Below are 27,101 nucleotides of genomic sequence, written 5' to 3'. Positions count from 1 at the left end.
ACTATGGAGAACAGTATGGTAATTCCTTATAAAACTACAAATAGAACTACCATACGACCCAGCCATCCCACTACTGGGCATATACCATGAGAAAACCATAATTCAAAAAGAGTCATGTACCAAAATGTTCCTTGCAGCTCTATTTACAATAGCCAGGAGATGGAAGCCACCTAAGTGTCCATCAACAGATGAATGGATAAAGAAGGTGTGGCATATATATACAATGGAATATTACTCAGCCATATAAAGAAATGAAATTGAGTTATTTGTAGTGAGGGGGATGGACCTAGAGTCTGTCATACAGAGTGAAGTAAGTCAGAAAGAGAAAAACAAATACTATATGCTAACACATATATATGGAATCTAAGAAAAAAAAAAAAGGTCGTGAAGAACCTAGGGGTAAGATGGGAATAAAGACACAGACCTACTAGAGAATGGACTTGAGGATATGGGGAGGGGGAAGGGTAAGCTGTGACAAAGTGAGAGAGTGTCATGGACATATATACACTACCAAACGTAAAATAGATAGCTAGTGGGAAGCAGCCGCATAGCACAAGGAGATCAGCTCAGTGGTTAGTGACCACCTAGAGGGGTGGGATAGGGAGGGTGGGAGGGAGGGAGATGCAAGAGGGAAGAGGTATGGGAACATATGTATAACTGATTCACTTTGTTATAAAGCAGAAATTAACACACCATTGTAAAGCAATTATACTCCAATAAAGATGTGAAAAAAAAAAGAAAAAAAGAAGGACACTACATAATGATCAAGGGATCAATCCAGGAAGAAGGTATAACAATTGTAAATGTATATGCACCCAACAGAGGAGCACCTCAATACATAAGGCAAATGCTAACAGCCATAAATGGGGAAATCGACAGTAACACAATAATAGTAGGGGGCTTTAACACCCCACTTTCACCAACGGACAGATCATCCAAGATGATAATAAATAAGGAAACATAAGCTTTAAATGACACGTTAAACAAGATGGATTTAATTGACATTTATAGGACATTCCATCCAAAAACATCAGAATATACTTTCTTCTCAAATGCTCATGGAACATTCTCCAGGATAGACCATATCGTGGGTCACAAATGAAGCCTCGGTAAATTTAAGAAAATTGAAAACATATCAAGTATCTTTTCTGACCACAACGCCATAAGACTAGATATCAATTACAGGAAAAAAACTGTAAAAATACAAACACATGGAGGCTAAACCATACACTACTAAATAACCAAGAGGTCACTGAGGAAATAAAAAAATATCTAGAAACAAATGACAATGAAAACAAGACAACCCAACACCTATGGGATGCAGCAAAAGCAGTTCTAAGAGGGAAGTATATAGCAATACAATCCTACCACAAGAAACAAGAAAAATCTCAGATAAACAACCTAAACTTACACCTAAAGCAATTAGATAAAGAAGAACAAAAAAACCCTAAAGTTAGCACAAGGAAAGAAGTCATAAAGATCAGATCAGAAATAAATGAAAATGAAATGAAGGAAATGATAGCAAAGATCAATAAAACTAAAAGGTGGTTCTTTGAGAAGATAAACAAAATTGATAAAGCATTAGTCAGACTCATCAAGAAAAAAAGGGAAAAGACTCAAATCAACAGAATTAGAAATGAATAAGGAGAAGTAACAACTGACACTGCAGGAATACAAAAGATCATGAGAGATTACTACAAGCAACTGTATGCCAATAAAATGGACAACCTGGAAGAAATGGACAAATTCTTAGAAATGCACAACCTGCCAAGACTGAATCAGGAAGAAATAGAAAATATGAATAGACCAATCACAAGCACTGAAATTCAAACTATGATTAAAAATCTTCCAACAAACAAAAGCCCAGGATCAGATGGCTTCACAGGCGAATTTTATGAAACATTTAGAGAAGAGCTAACACCCATCCTTCTCAAACTCTTCCAAAATATCACAGAGGGAGGAACACACCCAAACTCATTCGATGAGGCCACTATTACCCTGATATGAAAACCAGACAAGGATGTCACACACAAAAAAGACAACTACAGGCCCATAGCACTGATGAACATAGATGCAAAAATCCTCAACAAAATACTAGCAAACAGAATCCAACAGCACACTAAAAGGATCATACACCATGATCAAGTGGGGTTTATCCCAGGAATGCAAGGATTCTTCAATATATGCAAATCAATCAATGTGATACACCATATTAACAAGTTGAAGGAGAAAAACCATATGATCATCTCAATAGATGCAGAAAAAGCTTTTGAAAAAATTCAACACCCATTTATGATAAAAACCCTGCAGAGGGTTTTTAGGCATAGAGGGAACTTACCTCAACATAATAAAGGCCACATACGAGAAACCCACAGCCAACATCATTCTCAATAGTGAAAAACTGAAACCATTTCCTCTAAGATCAGGAACAAGACAAGGTTGCCCACTCTCACCACTATTATTCAACATAGTTTGGAAGTCCTAGCCATGGTAATCAGGGAAGAAAAAGAAATTAAAGGAATCCAAATCGGAAAAGAAGAAGTAAAACTGTCACTCTTTGCAGATGACATGATACTATTCACAGATAATCCTAAAGATGTAACCAGAAAACTACTAGAGCTATCAATGAATTTGGTAAAGTAGCAGGATACAAAATTAATGTAATCTCTTGCATCCCTACACACTAATGATGAAAAATCTGAAAGAGAAATTAAGGCAACACTCCCATTTACCACTGCAACAAAAAGAATAAAATACCTAGGAATAAACCTACCTAGGTAGACCTGTATGCAGAGAACTGTAAGACGCTGATGAAAGAAACTAAAGACGACACAGACAGATGGAGAGATATACAATGTTCTTGGATTGGAAGAATCAACATTGTGAAAATGACTATACTATAGGATTCAGTGCAATCCCTATCAAACTACCAATGGCATTTTTCACAGAACTAGAACAAAAAATTGCACAATTTGCATGGGAGCACAAAAGATCCTGAATAGCCAAAGCAATCTTGAGAAAGAAAAACGGAGCTCGAGGAATCAGGCTCCCAGACTTCAGACTATACTACAAAGTTACAGTAATCAAGACAGTATGGTACTGGCACAAAAACAGAGATATAGATCAATGGAACAGGATAGAAAGCCCAGAGATAAACCCACGCATATATGGTCACCTTATCTTTGACAAAGAAGGCAAGGATATACAATGGAGAAAAGAAAGTCTCTTCAATAAGTGGTGCTGGGAAGACAGGACAGCTACATGTAAAAGAATGAAATTAGAACACTACCTAACACCATACACAAAAATAAACTCAAAATGGATTAGAGACCTAAATGTAAGACACTATAAAACTCTTAGAGGAAAATATAGGCAGAACACTGTATGACATAAATCACATCAAGACCCTTTTTGACCCACCTCCTGGAAAAATGGAAATAAAAACAAAAATATACAAATGGGACCTAATGAAATTTAAAAGCTTTTTCACAGCAAAGGAAACCATAGAGCAGACAAAAAGACAACCCTCAGAATGGGAGATAATATTTGCAAACGAAGCAACTGACAAAGGATTAATCTCTAAAATATACAAGTAGCTCATGCAGTTCAACATCAAAGGACAAACAACCCAATTCAAAAATGGGCAGAAGACCTAAATAGACATTTCTCCGAAGAAGATATACAGATGGCCAAGAAACACTTGAAATGACGCTCAACATCACTAATCATTAGAGAAATGTTAATCAAAACTACAATGAGGTATCACCTCACAGTGATCAGAATGGCCATCATCAAAAAAATCTACAAACAATAAATGCTGGAGAGGGTGTGGAGAAAAGGGAACCCTCTTGCACTGTTGGTGGGAATGTAAATTGATACAGCCACTATGGAGAACACTATGGAGGTTCCTTAAAAAACTAAAAATAGAATTACCATACAACCCAGCAATCCCACTACTGAGCATATACCCTGAGAAAACCATAATTCCAAAAGAGTCATGTACCACAATGTTCACTGCAGCACTATTTACAATAGCCAGGTCATGGAAACAACCTAAGTTTCCATTGACAGATGAATGGATAAAGAAGGTGTGGCACATATATACAATGGAATATTACTCAGCCATAAAAAGAAATGAAATTGAGTTATTTGTAGTGAGGTGGACAGACCTAGAGTCTGTCATACAGAGTGAAGTAAGTCAGAAAGAGAAAAACAAATACCATAAGCTAACACATATATATGGAATCTAAAAATAAATAAATAAATAAATAATGGTTCTGAAGAACCTAGGGGCAGGACAGGAATAAAGACACAGACATGGAGAATGGATTTGAGGACACGGGGAGAGGGAAGGGTAAGCTGGGACGAAATGAGAGAGTGGCATGGACATATATACACTACCAAATGTAAAACAGCTAGTGGGAAGCATCCACATAGCACAGGGAGATCAGCTCAGTGCTTTGTGACCACCTAGAGGGGTGGGATAGGGAGGGTGGTAGGGAGACGCAAGAGGGAGGGGATATGGGGATATATGTATATGTATAGCTGATTCACTTTGTTATACAGTAGCACCTAACACACCATTGTAAAGCAATTATACTCCAAAAAAGATGTTTTAAAAAGGGGGGGGGCAGAAGACCTGAATAAACGTTTTTCCAAAGAAGACATACAGATGGCCAATAGGCACATGGAAAGATCCTTCACATCATCAATCATCAGAGAAATGCAAATTAAAACCACAATGAAATAGCACTTCACACCTGTCAGAATTGCTATTATCAAAAAGACCACAAATAACAAATGTTGGTGAGGATGTGGAGAAAAGAGAACCCTCATACACTCTTGGTGGGAATGTAAATTGGTGCAGCATTATGGAAAACAGCATGGAGGTTTCTCAAAAAACTAAAAATAGAACTACCATATGACCCAGCAATTCTACTTCTGGGTATTTATCTGGGGAAAAAACAAAAACAAGAACAAAAAACCCCACTAATTTGAAAAGATATGTGCACCCCAATGTTCAAAGCAGCATCTTTTACAATTTCCAAGATATGAAAGCAACCTAAGTGTCCATCAACAGATGAATGGATAAAGAAGATATGGTATACACACACACACACACACACACACACACACACAGACACACACTGGAATACTATTTAGCCATAAAAAATGAATGAAATTTTGCCATTTGCAACAACATGAATGAACTTGGAGGGTATTATGCTTAGTGAAATAAGTCAGACAGAGAAAGACAAATACTGTATGATATCACTTCTATGTGGACTCTAAAAAGTAAAACACAGGGGCTTCCCTGGTGGTGCAGTGGTTGAGAGTCTGCCTGCTAATGCAGGGGACATGGGTTCGAGCCCTGGTCTGGGAAGACCCCACGTGCCGCGGAGCAGCTGGCCCCGTGAGCCACAACTACTGAGCCTGCGCGTCTGGAGCCTGTGCTCCACAACAGGAGAGGCTGCGACTGTTGAGAGGCCCATGCACCATGATGAAGAGTGGCCCCCGCTTGCCACAACTAGAGAAAGCCCTTGCACAGAAACGAAGACCCAACACAGCCAAAAAAAAAAAAAAAAAAAAAAAAATTAAAAGAAGGCTCAACATAAAAAAAAAAAAAGTAAAACACACTTGTGAATACAACAAAAAAGAAACAGACTCACAGATACAGAGAACAAACTAGTGGTTACCAGTGCAGAGAGGGAAGGGAGGAGGGGCAATATAGGGGTAGAGGATTAAGAGGCACAAATTACTATGTATAAATAAATAAACTATTAAGGATATATAGTACAACACAGGGAATATAGTCAATATTTTATAATAACTATAAATGGAACATAACCTTTAAAAATTGTGAACCACAATCTGGATACCTGAAATACAAATAGAAATAGGAATTGAAATATTGGCTATTAGTAATATAGCCAATATTCACTTTAATGGAGGGAGAGAATCATAGAGCAGGATTTGAAGTGCATGTTTGAACATATCTGATGTTCTTCAAATTCATAACAACTCAGAGGAAGTTAGGAAACTTATGAAGACTCTGTATTGTAAAAACTATCTTCCAGCAGCTCGATTTTTCTCCATTTGTACAAATCTCTAGTCTTCATTCCATAGTAGAACTACACAGTATTACCTCTGATCTTTGTGTGCAGGATATGTCTTAAAATTTAAGAAAGAAAGAAAGAGACTGAAAAAGTACATATTATACACACACACACACACACACACACACATTTAATCACTTTGCTGTACACCTGAAACTAACAACATTATAAATTAACTATATGTCAATAAAAATTTCTTTAATAAAGAAAGAAAGAGATAATCTGGCCCTTGCTTACTTTTCCAGCCCTGTTTTCTCCTGGTACATTCCTGAAATTCTGTATTTTAGTCATTAGACTCTGATCTGGTGGAGGAGCTGAGTTCTCCTTGCTTCTAAACCTTCACACGTGCTGTTCCCTGCCTGGGAAATTCTGCTCATTAGTTATGTCTCCCATTAGACAACCACTTCTTCCAGGAAGTCACCTGGTTCTTCCACATTTGAGCAAGGTGGATTTCCTGAAGACTTTCATAGTCTCTGAGCTTTCCCTGTCCCAGTTTTCATCACGTTAGCCTGGAAGTGCTTGCCTCCTGACTAAATCCCCCCTAGAGAGGAAAAGTCCATGGGGATTAGGAATTGAGACTATAGCTCTGAGTGACTAGGTGTTGAACAAATGAATGAAAACACAAGTGAACAAACGAATAGATGATTCTACATTATTTTTAAAAATTTTTATTGGAGTATAGTTGATTTACAATGTTGTGTTGATTCTACATTATTACCTAAGAGAATTCTCTTACTTGAGGAAAAGTTGAGTAGAAAATTTTTAGTTCTGTTTTTATTGAGGAGCATTTCTTTCTGTCCAAATTGAAGAAAAAAACAGACAAACAAGAAGAGCGGAAAAAACTCCACCAAGTTGAGAGGAAAGCATTATATGGTGACTGTTCTGTCTGCTGTTCCTGATTCAGTCTCCACATATCCATGATGCGTCTAACTTGAGTCTTTATTTTTTAAACAAAAGCTGACCGAGGAGTCTGTAGGGAACAACATAGCACCTGATAGCAAGAAACTATAATAGGAAGTGTGGCTTTGCCCCTTTACATGCTGGGAATTGATATTAATTACAGCAAATCTTACAACAGCTGGTACTGAATGAGAGGCTTTCCAAACATTATTAACTTCCTATGCAACACGGGTCTGAGATTATGTTATCTCCATTTTCCATACAGAATTGCTGAGACACAGAGAGATGAGCAACTTACTCATATTCACCTAGGTCGTGAGAGCCAAGCATAACTGATTCTGACGCCCAAGCTCTTGACCCTTAGGCTATTTATTCTCTTTCCTATTAGTGGCAAGAAGGTGTGGCAAAGGGCCCAGGTTGGGGAAAACTGTCTGAACAGATGGGTTGGGCTCCAGAATCATCAAGGAGTAGGAACTGGAACCTGAGGGTCAGGCCACACCTACTGAGATGGGGGGTGTACTGTTTACAGACAGGGAAGAACAGCGTATGTTCAGATGGTCCCAAATGTGGTCATTTGCGCGGCTTCTACTGTGCACCTTTCCCATCCACCCTCAGCATATTCCAGAGAAACACACCTAAAATTTTCTCACCTAAACTTTAACCATTTTGTCCCTCAGAGCCTCCAGCGGTAAAGCTGCATCGCTAGCTACCTGTTTTCTCAGTGAGAAAGTTCAAAAGGCCACTTGCTGTTTCCTATCGACTAAGCATTCCCTGGACACTCTCCCCCAACCCCCTCCTATCCCCTCCCAGAATTCATGATTTGACAACCTCGAGGCTCAGGGAGATGATGACATCTCCACCACCACCGTGAAAGTTACCCCCCCACACCCCATTCATCAGACAGGAAGAAAAGGCAAGCACTGGTGTAGCTGTGTGCCCCTGAACAAGAAATTTATGAAAGGACCTGAGATTCTCACACATATCACATAAATCTCTGGCAGCATTATGCCATATTGAACTCTTAACGCAAAACAATGGAGGACAGTGGCAAACCAGACCATTTTGGTGACTGTTGAAGAACAGCAAGGATGCCCTCATCGTGTATGATTCATTCTTTAAATGCTGTGAACCATACTAGTAAGTAGGAAGTCACAGGTCACACTAGTGACTACAGAGAATGTTTGTAAAACCATTGCTCAACTCCTTTATTGGCAGTGTTTCCAGTAGATTCTCCTCCTCCCTTGCACCTAGTGAAATCCTTGTTCCTGACAACTCACCCTCACAAGGAAAGGCTATGACATCACCCATGGTTACTCCAAGGGAACTGTGATATTCTCAAATTAATCAGACAGAAAGATGAGGGAGGCAGATATATTTATCTATAAAATTTTATATAATCAGCTGTAGCAGGAAGGAACATGCCAGGAGAGAATGTTATAAAGGTGGGGAATAGGATACGTTGGTAGGTAAACCCTGCTGAAATGTGGCAAAGCCTCTTTGAAGTTACGGATTTAATTTAATCACAACCAGACAAAGAGTTGCGTGAACAGTCATGTGTGCTGATTCTCAAAACAAAACAAAATCCCAAGATATAAACTCCTTTTTTCCTACAGTGAAACTGGGAATTCTTCCAAGACTACTTAAAATAACACTTACTGTTCAATTATCTCGTGGGAAAATAGTGATTATATAGAGTTCCAAAACATAGCCAATCTGCCCACCTCCAGTGGAATTCAAAATACTTTGTTTAGTTAGTAAACAGTATTTATGGTGGTGTAGGTAGTTTTAAACCCACAATCCAGGGGCTGTTATAAATATCTTCCTTTGGTCTGTGACTTTCTAAACTCTCCAAGCGTTCCTTCGATACTAGAGACTTTTCCAGAGATTATGGACAGAGGTGCACTTAAAAATATTGACACTAGGGCAAAGCATGCTTTATTTGATTCAATAAATGTTTTTTAAGATCTAAGGGGGCTGACATGTTGCACAGCTCTAGCGGGTACCATTCCCACATACATGGTGTGCCCTGGCCTTGTGCAGTATACAACCTGTGACGCTGTACCTGGTGGCCAGGCCAACTGTGTGCCAGACTCAATTCTAGGCACTGCGGGGATATTAGAGAGTAAGTCAGTCAAAAATGTATGGCCTCACAGAGGCTACATTCTAGTGGGAAAAGACAGACAATAAGTGTAATAAGTAAGTAAAACACATGGTGATAGTGATCAGTGCTTTGTGGGAAAAGTGAGGAGGATAAAATTAGGAGCGTGAGGTGGAGGGTGTTATAATCTTTATTAGGAGGGCCAGGGAAGGCCTCACTGAGGCGACATTTAAGTAAAGAGTAGATAGAGGGGGCTTCCCTGGTGGCGCAGTTGTTGGGAGTCCACCTGCCGATGCAGGGGACGCAGGTTCGTGTCCCGGTCCAGGAGGATCCCACATGCCACGGAGTGGCTGGGCCCGTGAGCCATGGCCGCTGAGCCTGCGCTCCACAATGGGAGAGGCCACAGCAGTGAGAGGCCTGCGTACGGCAAAAAAAAAAAGAGTAGATGGAGGGAAAGGAGTAAAACCGTAAGACTCTGGTGGAAGAGTAGTCCTGGCTATGGGAACAGCAAGTGCAAAAGCCCTGTGGCTGGACCAGAATGCACAAGGGGGAAATTGTAGGAGATGAGGTCATGTTGGTAATGGGCCCAGATCATGCAGAGCCTTGTATGAAATCATAAGGACTCAGCTTTCCCTCTGAGTGAAATATGAGAAAGAAAGTCATTGGAGTGTTTTGAGCACAGTAGTGGTATGATCTGACATATTTTAGAAGGATTCTGAAGGCTTCTGTGTTGAGAATGATTGCATGGGGGTAAAGGCAGAATAGGTGAAGTGCTTAGAAGGCACCTGGGATAATACAGGCAAGAGGTGATGCCAGGCTCCTACGGGGCTGGCAGAAGGGAAGGTGGTGACAAGTGTCCTTATTTCAGATATATTTTGAAGGTAGGGCCAGCAGGATTTCTTGAGAGGTTAGTTTTTGAATAATAATAATAATAAAAAAAACCCAAAGGATGACCCCAAGGTTTTCAGCTAGAACTAAAAGCAACTGAGCGGCCATCATCAGATAAGGGGGATACAGTCAGTAGAGCAAGATTTTGAGGTAAGGGAAGCTCAGGAGGTCAGCAGGACGTGTTTTCAGTTGGAGATGTCTATCAGCCATCCATGGTGGTATTTTGTTTGGCATTAGAAGCTTACTATATATAATACCCACATTAAGATGAGAAATTTCAAAGCCTACAGCTTATAAATATAAATACTGTTCCTTATATTGTTTAGTTCCAGGCCATTGACAACACAAGGAGTCCGGTGAGTTCCATATGGCTACCTGCTTGGAACATAAAAGGAGCTGGTGATGGGAAGAATTCACCTGTAAGACTTCACATCTCTAGGAAGGGAGAAGACGGGTAAGAGAGTTCATTTTCAGCTCTTGGCTGGGAAACACTGCAATTATCAATTTAATAGCTAAACTCTTTGGCATATGTTGAAAGGCAAATTTAGTCTCCTGGCCTCATTATGCAGCCTCAGACTCCTGTGGCTGCCAGATCACTTCCTCAAACAGTGGGATGGCTACACCCTCAAGGTCTTTCAGTTCCCCAGTGCAAAGTCCACCGACTTCATTATTGCTAGAACATCTTAAGCCTACTGTTCTGTCTCACAAAAATCCTGGAAATTAGCTTTTGCACTGGAAGCAATTGAATCAATAAAAACGGATTCTGTTACGTTGACTCATCCAACATGCAGTTTTCCTGAAGTTAAACTCAAAAGCCAAAATAGTAAATTTAAAGCCTTGTGATGGTATTAATTCCACATTCTTGTGCCCCGGCGGGGAGGAAAGGAATGCTTTTAAGGTCACACATTTTTATAAATCAAAGCCCATGAGATAGTACCTTTTAAATAGGTGCTTTGGCAGATGGCTGCTATCAATGCTAAGAACTGGAAAAGCAACCATATTTGTAAACTACTTTACATTTTATAAAGCACATTTTATCCTTTATTTTATTATAAGGATCTTCTTTGATCCTTATAAATACTCTGTGAGATCAAATATTATAACTACTCCTGTTTTCATATAAAGAAACTGACTCTGTCTGATTGGCAGCAAAGTCTAGATCTGCCCTTTCACTCCAAACCTCCAATTCTTTCTGTCACATTAAGCTGACTTAGAACTCTTCCAGGAGAGCTACTCACTGTTGTCCTGTCACCTGGGCCCTAAGCAAATTAACAAATAGGTTCCACCTGTGCCACTTAGCATTTACCAGATCCTTCTTCAGACGGAGTTGATGGATGGAAAAGTTTCAGACAAGTAGCCACCAGGAAGGTGTGTGTGTATGAGTCCCAGCACCATCGTGAATGAACTCATTCTAAAAACAGACATTCAGGCATTAACACAGAGGAAAGCTTAAAATGATAAGACTAGCTGGTGAGGCACAGAGGATTTTCACAGGTCACTGAAGGGCTCTGGATACTCCGGAGCAGATCTATTCCACATGCAAGTCACAAAAGATGGGCATGTATGTGTGTCCCTATGTTTGTGGGCACACATACAAATTTGTGTCCAGAGCAGGGAACATTTCAAGTGCCCTTTCTACTATAACGCAAACCATTTAAAAAATTCAGCCATAAAGATAACTTTAACTTAGTGGAAAAAGATTAACAACTATGATGTGACAAAGGTAGGTGAATCAACACTGGAGGGGCCCATGGGGGTCTAAAAGGTACTTGGTTCCCTACTTACCCTGCCAGCCAAGGGAAAGTCAATGTTGATAGGAAACACGCCACTTTGTATACCTATATGAATAGTGTTGGTTTAAGTACATGACAATAGCATAATAATTAGTTATAAAAATGTCAACAGTAGGTTTTTTAAACTTAAAACTGCAAGGATATATTACAGTCAGACTTCTAATGCCTTTGCAGAATCAAAAATATGACTAAGTTAGAAGTTGGTGAAAATAACTAAAACATAATGGAAGAACAAAAAGGAATACATATGTCGTGGATTTAAAATAAAAGCAAACCTTGTGAATAAGCAACGTAAGCATGTTAAATGGCACTACCAGGAAAACCTGTCAAGAGAATTTTACCTTTGGAAAGAGACATAAAGGAGGATATTGGCTAATATTTAAAGGCTACATAATGACAGACGAAGACATGATTATTTTGGAAAAGGGATCAGAATAGCATCCTTGGCCAAGAAAAAGAAGAAATGGACCAAAGCTAATCCGTGACAGATGAGAAATGGCTGAGGATGAGGCAGTGGAAGGAGGTGGGGAGGAACTAGTTATTTAAAATCCTGATTTTCCTCCTGTATATTTTTACAAGGAGCTAATGAGAGTACCTCATATGTGCATAGTAGTTTAGTTTTTGAAGTGTTTTATTCTCTCACAAGGTGCTAAAAACTTCTGGTTTGGTCAGGATGGCATTTTCTTTGTGCTCTAGAGAGGCTGTGTGGCTTTCCCAAAGTCACCCAGCTAGTGGTGGGGAAGCTGAGGGTAAAACCCTTCTGTTCTGGCTCTTGACTTATATGACAAATCCCTGTCTATGAGAGAATGAAAAGACAGATGGGAACTGTCATCCCAGGCAACCCTTTTCTGTAACAATTTTTCATTCAAAATGCTAAATGAAGTTTATCTTACTTTATAAAGTTTATATGAAAATTATATTTAAATATTATTTATAAATGCCAATTACATTCTGCCACTTTCTTCCTTGGTTACTTATAAAAATATGTCCACTTGGAACACCTTACCTCTGTTTGCATTAATCTACCCTATGCTTATTACTTCTTAGCTCTGTAAACTTAGACAAACTAATAAAGCTTTCTAAGTCTCACTCCTCTCCTCTCATTTGTAAAATGGATAATCATTTGACAAAGCTCTTAAAGAGTCATCATGAGTATTATGTGTTTGGCAAAGAATTTACCAGTATTGGTATTACCAATGTACTATACGACATAATCTTTGATGTCTGTTGCAGAATTGAATGTTACTTCTTTATTATTTATCTAAAATTCTCTACAAGAGATATTTTCTACAATCTGTTATATTTGTAACACACATAATGCTTTACTACAGTTTTTCTTAATTAAAAAGTAAAAACGGGGACTTCCCTTGTGGCTCAGTTGTTAAGAATGCACCTGCCAATGCAGGGGACACTGGTTCGAGCCCTGGTCCAGGAAGATCCCACATGTCGTGGAGCAACTAAGCCCGTGCGCCACAACTACTGAGCCTGCGCTCTAGAGCCCACAAGCCACAACTACTGAGCCCACGAGCCACAACCACTGAGCCCGCATGCCTAGAGCTGGTGCTCCGCAACAAGAGAAGCCACCACAATGAGAAGCCCATGCACCTCAACAAAGAGTAGCTCCCGCTCGATGCATCTAGAGGAAGCCCATGCACAGCAATGAAGACCCAATGCAGCCAAAATAAATAAGTAAATAAATAAATAAATAAATAAATAAACAAATAAATTTATAAAAAGTAAAAGCTACTATATATAGATGGAAGGTTTTTTTTTTTTTTTTGGCTATGGCACTTGTTCATTATATTTCTCCTCTTAAAGAACAAGCATGCACTGGTCCTCACTAGAGCAAGAAAATACATTTCCACAACTGGAAATACCCTCAATTCCCAGACAGTCCTCGTCACACAAGTGATTGCAGTGTCCTAAGGTTTTTGAGTCATATAATGAGATCAGACGGTTCTTGGGACAGGCCCTCAGATGAGACAAACAGAAAGAGTGCATATCACCACAAGCTTCCAGGAAATGACTTTAAACATATCACAATCCTTTGTGTAACTGTTTGTGATAAGGATTGCATCACCTACATTGGAACATCCGGTGTATAAAGTGAGGGCTCCAAAGTGGGATGACCCTTCATGGGTCTCACTCAGGGGAGGAGAGACCACAGCTTTCCGTGCAGGTAGAGTGCTCTCGTGCTCTATTTGTGAGGTAATCTTGCTTTTAAAGTCATCCAGCTCACGTGAGACCATGAGAAAGTTTCAAGAATTTGCAAAGCCGTATTACTACTGTTTTTAGAATAAAAGTCCACAGTGTCATAAAAGTATAATAAATAAAACGAGCAAAGGAGTCAAGATTATTTTGTTAAAATCTTGTGGATCCCAGTGCAAAATATGCCTATAAATTCTTAGAAAAATGGGACATATGGAACAGCTAAAGTTGTACTTTAAAAATAGTGGAGTGTGATTTAAGAAAACTCAGACTAGAGCTCTAAGCGAGTTGTCAGAAGGCAGGAAAGGGCTGAAAGATAGAGTCAGGGCTCAACAAGACAGATTGTAAAGAAAGTCCAAGTGAGCAGAGGAAAACACTGCCAAGACAGCAGCTTCACAACAGGCAGTAGGGAGTAAAAAAAGTAAAGGGATGTGTGTGTGAGTGTATATTACATATATAAAGTCTAAGGGAAAAAGACTCACAGTTTATTAAAGAAATTCATAGTAATATCACTTTCTGTGCCCAAAGTTACCTTGATTAGTATCAGAAGAAAAGTTAATGTTTAAACAGTCTTTCCCACATCTGCTACTCCCATAATGTCTGTGCAGTTGTCATAAATTAGGAGTGGGGAAGGGCACAGTGCCAATTGTCAAAGCAAACAGGCAATTCTGGATTCCAAAGTTTCGTATTATGTTCCTTGAGCCGTAGGATTGTGAACGCTGCTGGACCTACCCACGGCCACCCCAGCACTGGAGTGGGAAAGCCCATTCACCTGGACCCTGCTCATCCCTGCCCTCTGGGCAAGGCACCTTGGCAGGGCCAGCTAGTGAGAGAGGCCAGGATGGAACCCTGTCCCTTTAGTGTCCCAGGCCTTGGTTTCTGTCTACTGGCTTCATTCTAAGTCAGCGTTCCCTACTCCAGGTGACAAAGCGTCCTCACAGGCATTCATGCTCCCTTTTGCAGTAGAAGGCTCCAGACAGATCCTAGCTCATCTAGAACTCTTTCCAATGAATAAATGGGCTGTTGTTGGCTTATCAAATAAGGGCTATAATTTATACCTGTCAACTAAAAAAATTATTCACAACCTAAAAGTTGAGAGTTATGTTTTATCCGGTGGGAAATTTTAGGACTTCCAAGCCCTGGAGGCCACATCTCAAGTAACCCTGAGAGAACTGCTCCCAGGAGGCGAGGGGGGAGCCAGGATATATAAGAGTTTTGCAACAAAGGGCAGGTAGTCTGAACGTCAAAAGATGACTGTTAATTAAAGAAAACCAGATATGTCAAGTTAAAGAATTTAGCTTCTTTAGAAAGCTAACTTTTCAGAAAATTTAGCTTCATTTTCAGAAAATGAGCTTTTAATAGTAAGTTAATATAGCAAGTGACATGAAAGGCACACAAATGCTGTTAACTCTGGGGTTGGCTCTTATGCCTCTGGCACTATTCACGACTGCCTGCTGGGCACATCCATCTTCCTCACTGACTCGACTCCACGTACCTTAAAGTCAAGGTCTATGTTTTGTACTTCCTGCACCTCACATAGCATCCAGCCTGTGATGCGTTAGAAAATCATGTCCATGACTCGGATGTTACACGGCCAGATCAGTGAGGGACCCAGGCTGGCATGCCAGGCCAAGTTCTGTTCTCTTTCCTTTCTGCTTCACACCTTCACAGGCTGTAGCTCTCAGGTAAGATGCTCCCTTCTCTTCTTCCTTGGGGTGGGGTATGCACATACCAGCTGGTGGTTATACGGAGGCTTGAGGGAAGGAAGGCGTCAATAAGCCTCATACTACATCTAACCAGAAAGCTCTATACTGGAGCTAAAAGCACCAGCCCAGCCAACAGTAGAGTGCTACCTTGTTGGCCACTAACCATTGTCTTGTGTTTATGGATCTTTCCAGAATGTCATGAGGAGGTCAAGGCAGGATTTAGAAATGCCTGGTATCCCCGGTCTTGACATAACCCTATCAGCACCAGAATCTCACCATTAACTGTTAACATATTTGTCTTTTAGCAACGCTTTGTATGCTTAGAGGGACTCCTGGAAAGAGAAAGGAGAAGGCTTCCCTGGTGGCGCAGTGGTTGAGAGTCCTCCTGCTGATGCAGGGGACACGGGTTTGTGCCCCGGTCCGGGAAGATCCCACATGCCGCAGAGCGGCTGGGCCCGTGAGCCATGGCTGCTGAGCCTGCGCATCCAGAGCCTGTGCTCCGCAACGGGAGAGGCCACAGTGGTGAGAGGGCCACGTACCGCAAAAAAAAAAAAAAAAAAAAAAAAAAGAGAAAGGACTCTGCCTGCTAGGTTCCTGTCAACTTTGTCCCTTTTGGTCTTAACTTCCAACCTGCAGTGTGGCCAGTGCTTGAGTTGCCTACAGTCCTCGACAGACTTATCATCCCTAACGGCATCTATTGCTAACGGTGCCTCTTTCTCTGTCCCAGAAAACCTGTTACTTAAAAAGAATACCCTCAAGTTTAATGCCAGGTTGTCCTCAGCAAGGCCACACTTATGAAGTGGACCATCAGAGTGCGTCTGAGAGTCTTGTTCAGCGCCTACGTAAGTCTGTCTGCTCGAGATCACTTTGTAGACTACCTCGGGTGAATCAGTGGGGACCAGGACTTTCACTCAGTAATTCAACAAGTAATGAGTGACCCCTCTGCTCGATGCCAGGTGCCACTCTGGGCTCTGAGCACGTACCAGTGCACAAAGCAACGTCCCTACCCTCAGAGACGGAACAGAAGATGCATAATGAGCATATAAACATATAAAGATAATTTCAGATATAATAACTGCTATTTAGAAAATAAACCAACATAAAAGGCTAGAGAGTGACTGGGAGGTTGTGAAGTGCTGATTCAGACAGGCTGGCCCTGAAAGGTCTCTGTGAGCAGGAGGCATTGGAGCAAAACTGAGAAATAAGACCCAAAATCTTGGGAAGACTGTCCCTTCCAGGAGAAAAGCGTGTGCACCGAAGCTCTGAAGCAGGAATGAGTTAACAATATTCTTCCACCTGTTCACCTCCACTCTTAAGACCCACCCCATGATTCACCTCCTCCAAGATGCCTTCTGTGACACACCATCCGTATGAGTGATAATTTCATTTTGTTTCCCCACCATACAGACAGGCACGCTTCAAAATGTGGATAATTTGGATTCTGAGTGTTTCTTTGAATTCAATTTTTTAGAGCACCAGACATAAGTTCACACAGGAAAAAGGGTATGAAAGATGGAATATTGCCTGCCATATCAGTAAACAAAGGATGCCACAGTCATCAGCATTGCAGCCACAGCCGATGATGAGCTGGTGAGCCCTGAGGGCACAGGAAGGAAAGAATACCTGCCATCTAGCAGCCAACAGCCTGCAGCCACTCCCTTCGGTGAGCCCTGAGGAAACTCAGGGTATGAAAACACAGGATACTGGCCCCAGATAGCTGAGGTGCACATCAAAGGAATGATTTCAGTGAGTTCAGATTCTTGCATCTTCTGTACATAGAAAAGTGCTAAATCCTTTAACTTGACATATCTGGTTTTCTTTAATTAACAGTCATCTTTTTTTAAATTAATTAATTTATTTTTACATCTTTATTGGAGTATAATTGCTTTACAATGGTGTGTTAGTTTCTCCTTTATAACAAAGTGAATCAGTTATACATATAAATATGTTCCTATATCTCTTCCCTCTTGCATCTCCCTCCCTCCCACCCTCCCTATCCCACCCCTCTAGGTGGTCACAGAGCACCGAGCTGATCTCCCTGTGCTATGCGGCTGCTTCCCACTAGCTATCTATTTTACGTTTGGTAGTGTATATATGTCCATGCCACTCTCTCACTTCGTCCCAGCTTACCCTTCCCCCTCCCCCTATCCTCAAGTCCATTCTCTAGTAGGTCTGTGTCTTTATTCCCATCTTACCCCTACGTTCTTCATGACATTTTCTTTTTTAGATTCCATATATACGTGTTAGCATACGGTATTTGTCTTTCTCTTTCTGACTTACTTCACTGTACGACAGACTCTAGGTCCATCCACCTCACTACAAATAACTCAATTTCGTTTCTTTTAATGGCTGAGTAATATTCCATCGTATATATGTGCCACATATTCTTTATCCATTCATCCGATGATGGACACTTAGGTTGCTTCCATCTCCTGGCTATTGTAAACAGAGCTGCAGTGAACATTTTGGTACATGACTCTTTCTGTTTGTTTGTTTGTTTTTATTAGTTTCTGCTTTATAACAAAGTGAATCAGTCATACATATACATCTGTTCCCACATCCCTTCCCTCCTGCGTCTCTCTCCCTCCCACCCTCCCCATCCCACCCCTCCAGGCAGTCACAAAGCACTGAGCCGATCTCCCTGTGCTATGAGGCTGCTTCCCACTATCTATCTACCCTACGCTTGGTACTGTATATATGTCCATGCCTCTTTCGCTTCGTCACAGCTTACCCTTCCCCCTCCCCATATCCTCAAGTCCATTCTCAAGTAGGTCTGTGTCTTTATTCCTGTTTTACCCCTAGGTTCTTCATGACATTTTTTTTTCTTAAATTCCATATATATGTGTTAGCATATGGTATTTGTCTTTCTCTTTCTGACTTACTTCACTCTGTATGACAGACTCTAGGTCTATCCGCCTCATTACAAATAGCTCAGTTTCATTTCTTTTTATGGCTGAGTAATATTCCATTGTATATATATGCCACATCATCTTTATCCATTCAGCCGATGATGGACACTTAGGTTGTTTCCATCTCCGGCCTATTGTGAATAGAGCTGCTATGAACATTTTGGTACATGTCTCTTTTTGAATTATGGTTTTCTCATGGTATATGCCTAGTAGTGGGATTGCTGGGTCATATGGTAGTTCTATTTTTAGTTTTTTTTTTTTTTGTGGTACGCGGGCCTCTCACTGTTGTGGTCTCTCCCATTGCAGAGCACGGGCTCCGGACGCGCAGGCTCAGCGGCCATGGCTCACGGGCCCAGCCACTCTGCAGCATGTGGGATCTTCCCGGACCGGGGCACGAACCCGTGTCCCCTGCATCAGCAGGCGGACTCTCAACCACTGCGCCACCAGGGAAGCCCTATTTTTAGTTTTTTAAGGAACCTCCATACTGCTCTCCATAGTGGCTGTACCAATTCACATTCCCACCAGCAGTGCAAGGGTGTTCCCTTTTCTCCACACCCTCTCCAGCATTTATTGTTTCTAGATTTTTTGATGATGGCCATTCTGACTGGTGTGAGATGATATCTCATTGTAGTTTTGATTTGCATTTCTCTAATAATTAGTGATGTTGAGCATTCTTTCATGTGTTTGTTGGCAATCTGTATATCTTCTTTGGAGAAATGTCTAGTTAGGTCTTCTGCCCATTTTTGGATTGGGTTGTTTGTTTTTTTGTTATTGAGCTGCATGAGCTGCTCCTATATTTTGGAGTTCAATCTTTTGTCAGTTGCTTCATTTGCAAATATTTTCTCCCATTCTGAGGGTTGTCCTTTCATCTTGTTTATGGTTTCCTTTGCTATGCAAAAGCTTTTATGTTTCATTAGGTCCCATGTGTTTGTTTTTGATTTTATTTCCATTACTCTAGGAGGTGGGTCAAAAAAGATCTTGCTGTGATTTATGTCATATAGTGCTGTGCCTGTGTTTTCCACTAAGACTTTTATAGTGTCAGGCCTTACATTTAGGTCTTTAATCCATTTTGAGCTTATTTTTGTGTATGGTGTTAGGGAGTGTTCTAATCTCATACTTTTACATGTACCTGTCCAGTTTTCCCAGCACCACTTATTGAAGAGGCTGTCCTTTCTCCACTGTACATTCCTGCCTCCTTTATCAAAGATAAAGTGAACATATGTGTGTGGGTTTATCTTTGGGCTTTCTATCCTGTTCCATTGATCTATATTTCTGTTTTTGTGCCAGTACCATACTGTCTTGATTACTGTAGCTTTGTAGTATAGTCTGAAGTCAGGGAGCCTGATTCCTCCAGCTCCGTTTATCGTTCTCAAGATTGCTTTGGCTATTCAGGGTCTTTTGTGTTTCCATACAAATTGTGAAATTTTTTGTTCTAGTTCTGTGAAAAATGCCAGTGGTAGTTTGATAGGGATTGCATTGAATCTGTAGATTGCTTTGGGTAGTAGAGTCATTTTCACAATGTTGATTCTTCCAATCCAAGAACATGGTATATCTCTCCATCTATTTGTATCACCTTTAATTTCTTTCATCAGTGTCATAATTTTCTGCATACAGGTCTTTTGTCTCCTTAGGTAGGTTTATTCCTAGATATTTTATTCTTTTCGTTCTTTTGACGTTCAGACTACCTGCCCTTTGTTGCAAAACTCTTATATATCCTGGCTCCCCCCTCGCCTCCTGGGAGCAGTTCTCTCAGGGTTACTTGAGATGTGGCCTCCAGGGCTTGGAAGTCCTAAAATTTCCCACCGGATAAAACATAACTCTCAACTTTTAGGTTGTGAATAATTTTTTTAGTTGACAGGTATAAATTATAGCCCTTATTTGATAAGCCAACAACAGCCCATTTATTCATTGGAAAGAGTTCTAGATGAGCTAGGATCTGTCTGGAGCCCTCTGCTTCAAAAGGGAGTATGAATGCTTGTGAGGACCCTTTGTCACCTGGAGTAGGGAACGCTGACTTAGAGTGAAGCCAGTAGACAAAGCTTTGCTGAAGGAGAAAATTTAGGGAACAATTCTACCATCTAGAAATGGTCCAGCGGCAGCACTAGCCAGCTGAGCATTTACAAAGCCTAATGGATATCAGTTTACAGAGTAAGAAAGGAAGACAAATGTATTTATCTACCTATCTATCTAACATCAAATGGTCAAAATCTGGTATTATGAATTTACTATGGAATATTTATAGAAAATTTTCTATCTAGGTTTAAAAAAGGTACCTTTATGCCATCCCATTAATTATTAATCTGAGAGTTACCAACTCCCAAAGAAAAATCCTTCATTTACGAATATTTGAGGACTACCCATTAGTAACATATACATGCACCAATTTGAACAAGCAATTGTAGTCAAATATTAAATTTAGTGTTTTTACTGAAGTGATAAAGAAGAGACTATTCTTACCAGTTGCCTTCTGGATTTATGAACTGCTGTACTGCATAGCCAAACTGTTCACTTGAAGGACCAGAAAATATCTTTGCTTCCAGGAGACCAACATTGTACGCCACACAGCAATTTAAAATGCCTATGAAGGAAAAATAAAAACGTAGTCCATATTTACAATTTGTGAATGTAAGTTTGTAATACAATTATCAAAGGCCACTTTAAAAAAAAAAGTGTTTGAAGTAATAATTATTCTCTTTATCAATGTTTACCAAGAAATAGAGGCTACTGATTTTTAAGAACTAATTTGGGGCTCTGACACCATGCTAAGTACTTTACTTCCATGATTCATTATTTCATTCATCTTCATAGTAATCCTAAAATATGACTTTTTTTTTTTTTTTCCAGCCACACAGCACGGCTTGCAGGATCTCAGTTCCCCAGCCAGGGATCAAACCTGTGTCCACTGCAACAGAAGCATGGAGTCCTAAGCACTGGACAGCCAGGGAATTCCCTGATTGCTAATATTATATTTGTTTTGCAGAAATTTCTGAGGTTCCTGGAGATAAGTGTGTCTCACAGGTAGAAAGTGATAAGGGAAGGGCAGGATTTGAACACGGGGCTGTCTGATTGAAGAGCTTGAACTCTTAAACAACATATTAACTCTAGGGATTAAGTAACTTCAGTTCTATTTGTCCTTCCTAATGCAAGACTCTAAACCACCCAAGGGCAGGGTTGGAAGGTTATCTTCTATTTCTTCTGAATCTCCCTGAAGATCTTGACACGAACTCTATATGAAATGTCTGTTGAAAAAGCATTGCTGACTACATCAAAGGAGGTAAAAAAAAAATCACAGCTGCTTGAAAATTGTATCATTTTTTTCAGAAAGGATCATTTCTGAGAATGAAAATTTAAGGGAAAGGGGTCATATCTTTTATTCCAGCAGGAACTGCAAAAGTGGTTTTGCTTTTTGATGCTTCTTTCTGAGTGTTCGAGAAATGATATTCATTTTCAAAAACAACAAAGGCCTTGATAGGATAAAGCCTGGATAGACCTCTTTAAAAAACCTTGTTTGTGATGGAAAAGGAAAGAGGGTAAAGAGTAAGGTTGATGAAGTCTCCCCCTCTGACACTGATAGCATTAATGCTGGTCATCCTACATTCTAGACAAAGAAGGTTGTGTGGATATTAACGTTCTCTATGGAGATGGGAACAGGCTTCAAGCTGTTTGAGATCAGTAGTTACCTTAGCAGACACTGAAGGCAGAGTGGACTTTTCAAAACTGACATCAAAGTTCCATTAATATGTGTTTTCACAAAGGAATAACCCACTTTCTGGGCCACATTGAAAGTGCACAGTATTTCATAAATCTATTGTTTCAGGCATTGAAAGGATGGAGGAAAAGGGCTGGCTCTTCCATTATGCCCATGTACTTCTGGGGACAGATTCTGAAATGTGCTCCAAAGGAATAATGAGGTCAGTGATGAAGCTTTGGGGACTTAAAGTAGTTGACGTGCCTCTTTACCTGCCAAAATCATTCTACTGCGGATTTGTTCACTCAAGAGTACTCAGCTCACTATTATTTTTTAGAAATAAATGTGCTGCCAGGAAGAGAAGGACAAATCATAATTTTCAAATACTCTGTAGCAAAATCTACACAGCTTCACATTTGCAAATTTTCTCCTTAATATCTATTTTTGATATGCACCACTGCTTCTTTATACTTTTCAGGAAATAAAATGCAAACGAAAATAATGTAGCAAAGTAAGCAGAGAACCAGAACTGACATTCAGAATATTGGTGTTTCCAATCAACAGTTTAACTTTACCCCATAGTGCAGAACTCAATAAATCCTATTTAAATACGTTACCAATTATCTAACAAACTAGTAAAAGCTTGGGGGGGTGATATCAAACTGTCTCCTCTTTTAAAATATCTTTTGCTAGAAAGACCACATATGGTCATATATATAATGACCTCATTTTTTTCCCCATTAATTAGACCTTGGCAGATCACAGCATGACATGAAATCACTATGGAGTCCATTTTATCACGTAGCAGTTAAATTTTATTATATATATGCACAAATGTGTGTATACATACTTATATGTATATACTATGTGTATACGTACATATATGCATGTGTATATACACACATATATAAACTATTAGTTAAAAATGTAAATCATATCATTTCATCTCTCTGCTTAAAATACCCCAATGTCTGAGAATAAAATCCAATTTCCTTACCACAGTTTCAAAAGCCCTTCATGATCTGGCCCTTGTGTATCTGGTGACTTTCACTTTCCACCACTGTCCTCGCTCACTGTGTTCCAGCCACACTGGCTCTCCTTCTGTCCCTTGAACACATCCAGTTCATTCTGCTTATGGCCTTTGCAGTGGCTTGACCCACTGCCTACAGCACTCTTCCCCACTCGGTATTTGTGTCCTGCCACCTATTCACCATTTAAGTCTTTGCTCAAGTCTCTGCTGTTCTCGTAGAGACCTCCCCTCCCTCCTCTACCAGCAACATCCATCATCATTACCCCAATATCGCAGCGCTTATCATCTGAAGTGATCTTATGTATCTGCATTGTTTTGTGTCTCTCTGCCTACTAAAATCTAAGCGACTTGAGAGCTCAGATCTTATTTCTTTTATTCACTCCTATTTTCCCAGCACCTAGGGTAATATTTGTTGAATGAAATGAATGTTTAATGAATATGTGTTCTTTGATAATGATTTGGAATATAGACAAAATTAGGGGGAGAAAGATCACTCATAATCATATCATTCTCATGCAAGGGCAGTTCATTTCCTTCCAGTATTTTTTCCCTCTAATATTTAAACCATAATGTATATTCCAATTTGTAGCCTACTATTTCTTAGTGCTTCTGTTTGTCCGCCTATGTCAGAATCATCTTGATTCATTTGATCCCCACCAACCTTGTGAAACAGCAAAACCTAGCTATTATTATCAATGTACAAATATGGAAACTGCAACTCATGGAGATTAGATGTCTTTCTTGCTCAGTGTCACACAATTGGTAGTTGATATCTGAGTCTTGGTCTGGCTCATCTTCTCAAACTTATTGTCCAGAATTTCCATTCATAAACGGTCTGCTCATTTTTCTCATGTCCTTCTCCATCACCATTCCTTCATTCCATTGATAATAAACCTCTTCTTTCCTGTACTTCAATCCTTCCCTCAAGAGCCTGCCACTTTTGATAAATCTGGATAATCTCAGTTCACTATACTTATTTTCCTCAAATATATATTTAAAACTCACTATGCCACCACTTCACACTTTGCCTATGATAGCTAATTAGCTTCTAAAAATTTAATGTAAGTATTCTGTCTAATTCAATGTCTATTTCCTCTTTACAATCTCACTGGTCATAGTAATGTGTTCCTATGTCTGTTCTCATAAATTAACTGAATCATATGGAAAATAACAACCCTATTTGGTTCATTGGGTTGCCTTACCCCCCAAACATGCCCACACACTAAGAAATGAATCACTCAAAAAATATTTATCCAACTCCTTTGTGCGAGGCATTTTCTTAGGTCCTGGAGATGTAGCAATGAACAAAACAGACAAGATCTCTGCTGTCTTTGAGCTTCCATTCTTGTAATTGGAATAAAATAATGAACAGTTATATCATCATGTGATAAGTATTAAATTTCAGAAAGCTAAAAGAACCCTGATCCAAAAGTTGAGAAGAGGGTACATCTGAGTTTGAAGCCTTCATAGAAGAGGTGGCAATCCATGGACCTTGGAGGATGAGCTGGAATTCACTGCATAAAGAGGAAGGCCAAGGTCATTCCAGGCCCAACGAACATGCTGCTCAGTATTATGGAGAAGTGAAAGAGAAAAGTATGGGGACGGTGAGAAACTGGCCCAGCAAGTCATAAATTATTAATTTATACAGTCCAGGTCTATATTAGATGCAGTGAGTTTCAAGGTGACTTCAGCCTTGTCCTGTCAGGGTCATGTCAGAGTGTAACTCTTCCCTCCTGTCCTCATGCAGATGCCTGTGAATGCAGTAATAGTGCAAAAGTACTTATCCAAAGTGACCTTGCTGTATATTTGTTGATAGTAACCGAGCCCAACTATTCAGTGGATCTCACAAAACCTACTGTGAAAATAAGCAATGTATGTCCTGGAGGGTTAACTAATTTCCTCTCTGTCCGCAAATAAAAGGGTGTCGTGTTTCATCCTTGATTATAACCTGGCTTGTTGTCATTTTTATATCCACAGGCAAACCAGATAGTTAAGCACACATTGATTAATGCAAACTTCTTTTTTCTTCCACTCATTAAAAAATTTTATAGCACCTCCTGCCCTGAGAGTTCCTGCTCATCTCTGAAACAGATTTCTGGGAAACTTTAATAATTAAGAATTAGTTTAAGCAAAAATGGAGTTCATTCTCCCACTTTATTCTGGAACCTGATTTTAAATTATACGATAATTCAAAAGAGAAATAAATATATGTTTGGTAGTGAGATATAATCAACCCAGTTTTGTTCTCAGTATGTAGTGAAGCTCAGAAAGGAACAAAATCTTCAGAAAACAAGGGCAGAAATAAATGTATTAAACAAAATATATCATTCTATATTCAACACAAAATTTTGTCAGGAAGTGTCTTGATTTCCATGATATCATTGTCAGAGCTCAATGACACATATTTGTAGTAGAAGATGGTAGGAAAGTCTAATTTGTGTGGCTAATGCAAAACTTAAGCATATCTACATACATTGAAGGGCAGGTGGGGCTGGCTTTTCCCGGAAGGGGTTCATTTGCAAAAAGATCCAGAGAGTTAAAGGGGAAAAAAATTTCATGTTAAGAGAAGAGAATTAAGGCCAAAAAGCAAGAGGTAGAATTGGGAAGAGAGGAGTATTTTTAACTAGGACTCTCTTATTTCATTCTGGCCCATTCCTGCAGATGTATGCTGGCATTTTCGAGAGGAAGTGTCTGTTAAGTAGTAAACAAAAATATAAGAACTCTTTTAGTTATAAAATAAGTCAGGGGGATGTAAGGTACAGCATGGTGACTATAGTTAATAATACTGTATTGTATGTTTGAACGTTGCTAAGAGAATAGATCTTAAAAGCTCTCAACACAAGAAAAAAATTTGTAATTATGTGTGGTAATAGATGTTAACTAGAATTATTGTGGAAATCATTTTGCAATATATACATGTATCAAATCATTGTGTTGAAAACAAACAACCCAATCAAAAATGGGCACAAGACCTAAATAGACATTTCTCCAAAGAAGACATACAGATGGCCAAGAAGCACCTGAAAAGCTGCTCAACATCACTAATTATTAGAGAAATGCAAATTAAAACTACAATGAGGTATCACCTCACACCAATCAGAATGACCATCATCAAAAAATCTACAAACAATAAATGCTGGAGAGGGTGTGAAGAAAGGGAACCCTCCTACACTGTTGCTGGGAATGTAAAGTGATACAACCACTATGGAGAACAGTATGGAGGTTCCTTAAAAAACTAAATATAGGCCTTCCCTGGTGGCACAGTGGTTAAGAATCTGCCTGCCAATGTAGGGGACATGGGATCAAGCCCTGATCCGGGAAGATCCCACATGCCATGGAGCAACTAAGCCCGTGTGCTACAACTACTGAGCCTGTGTGCCACAACTACTGAAGCCCATGTGCCTAGAGCTCGTGCTCCACAGCGAGAGAAGCCACCGCAATGAGTAGCCCGCGCACTGCAACAAAGAGTAGCCCCCCCTTGCCGCAACTAGAGAAAGCCCGCACATAGCAACAAAGACCCAACGCAGGCATAAAAAAACAAAAACAAAAACAAAACTAAATATAAAACTACCATATGATCCAGCAATTCCACAACCGGGCATATATCCGGAGAAAATCATAATTTGAAAAGATACACGCACCCCGATGTTCCCTGCAGCACTATTTACAATAGGAAAGACATGTAAACAATCTAAATGTCCATCAACAGAGGAATGGATAAAAAAGGTGTGGTACATATATAGAATGGAATATTACTCAGCCATA

At 39.9% G+C, this 27,101-nt stretch overlaps 1 protein-coding gene across 1 annotated transcript in view; it reads right to left on the bottom strand.

The window, feature by feature from the left end:
* Positions 1 to 27,101, bottom strand: part of ITGA2 (integrin subunit alpha 2) — a 109,539-nt gene that overhangs the window by 62,834 nt on the left and 19,604 nt on the right. Inside the window, exon 2 of the mRNA XM_060092872.1 lies at positions 21,076 to 21,196. Coding sequence (XP_059948855.1) covers positions 21,076 to 21,196 — 121 coding nt within the window. The remainder of the gene's footprint in view (positions 1 to 21,075; positions 21,197 to 27,101) is intronic.

Source organism: Mesoplodon densirostris, chromosome 3 (genome assembly GCF_025265405.1).
Source record: "Mesoplodon densirostris isolate mMesDen1 chromosome 3, mMesDen1 primary haplotype, whole genome shotgun sequence".
Taxonomy (NCBI): Eukaryota; Metazoa; Chordata; class Mammalia; order Artiodactyla; family Ziphiidae; genus Mesoplodon; species Mesoplodon densirostris.
The sequence above is the reverse complement of the archived record's forward strand: the minus strand, read 5'-3'. Positions and strand labels throughout refer to the sequence as shown.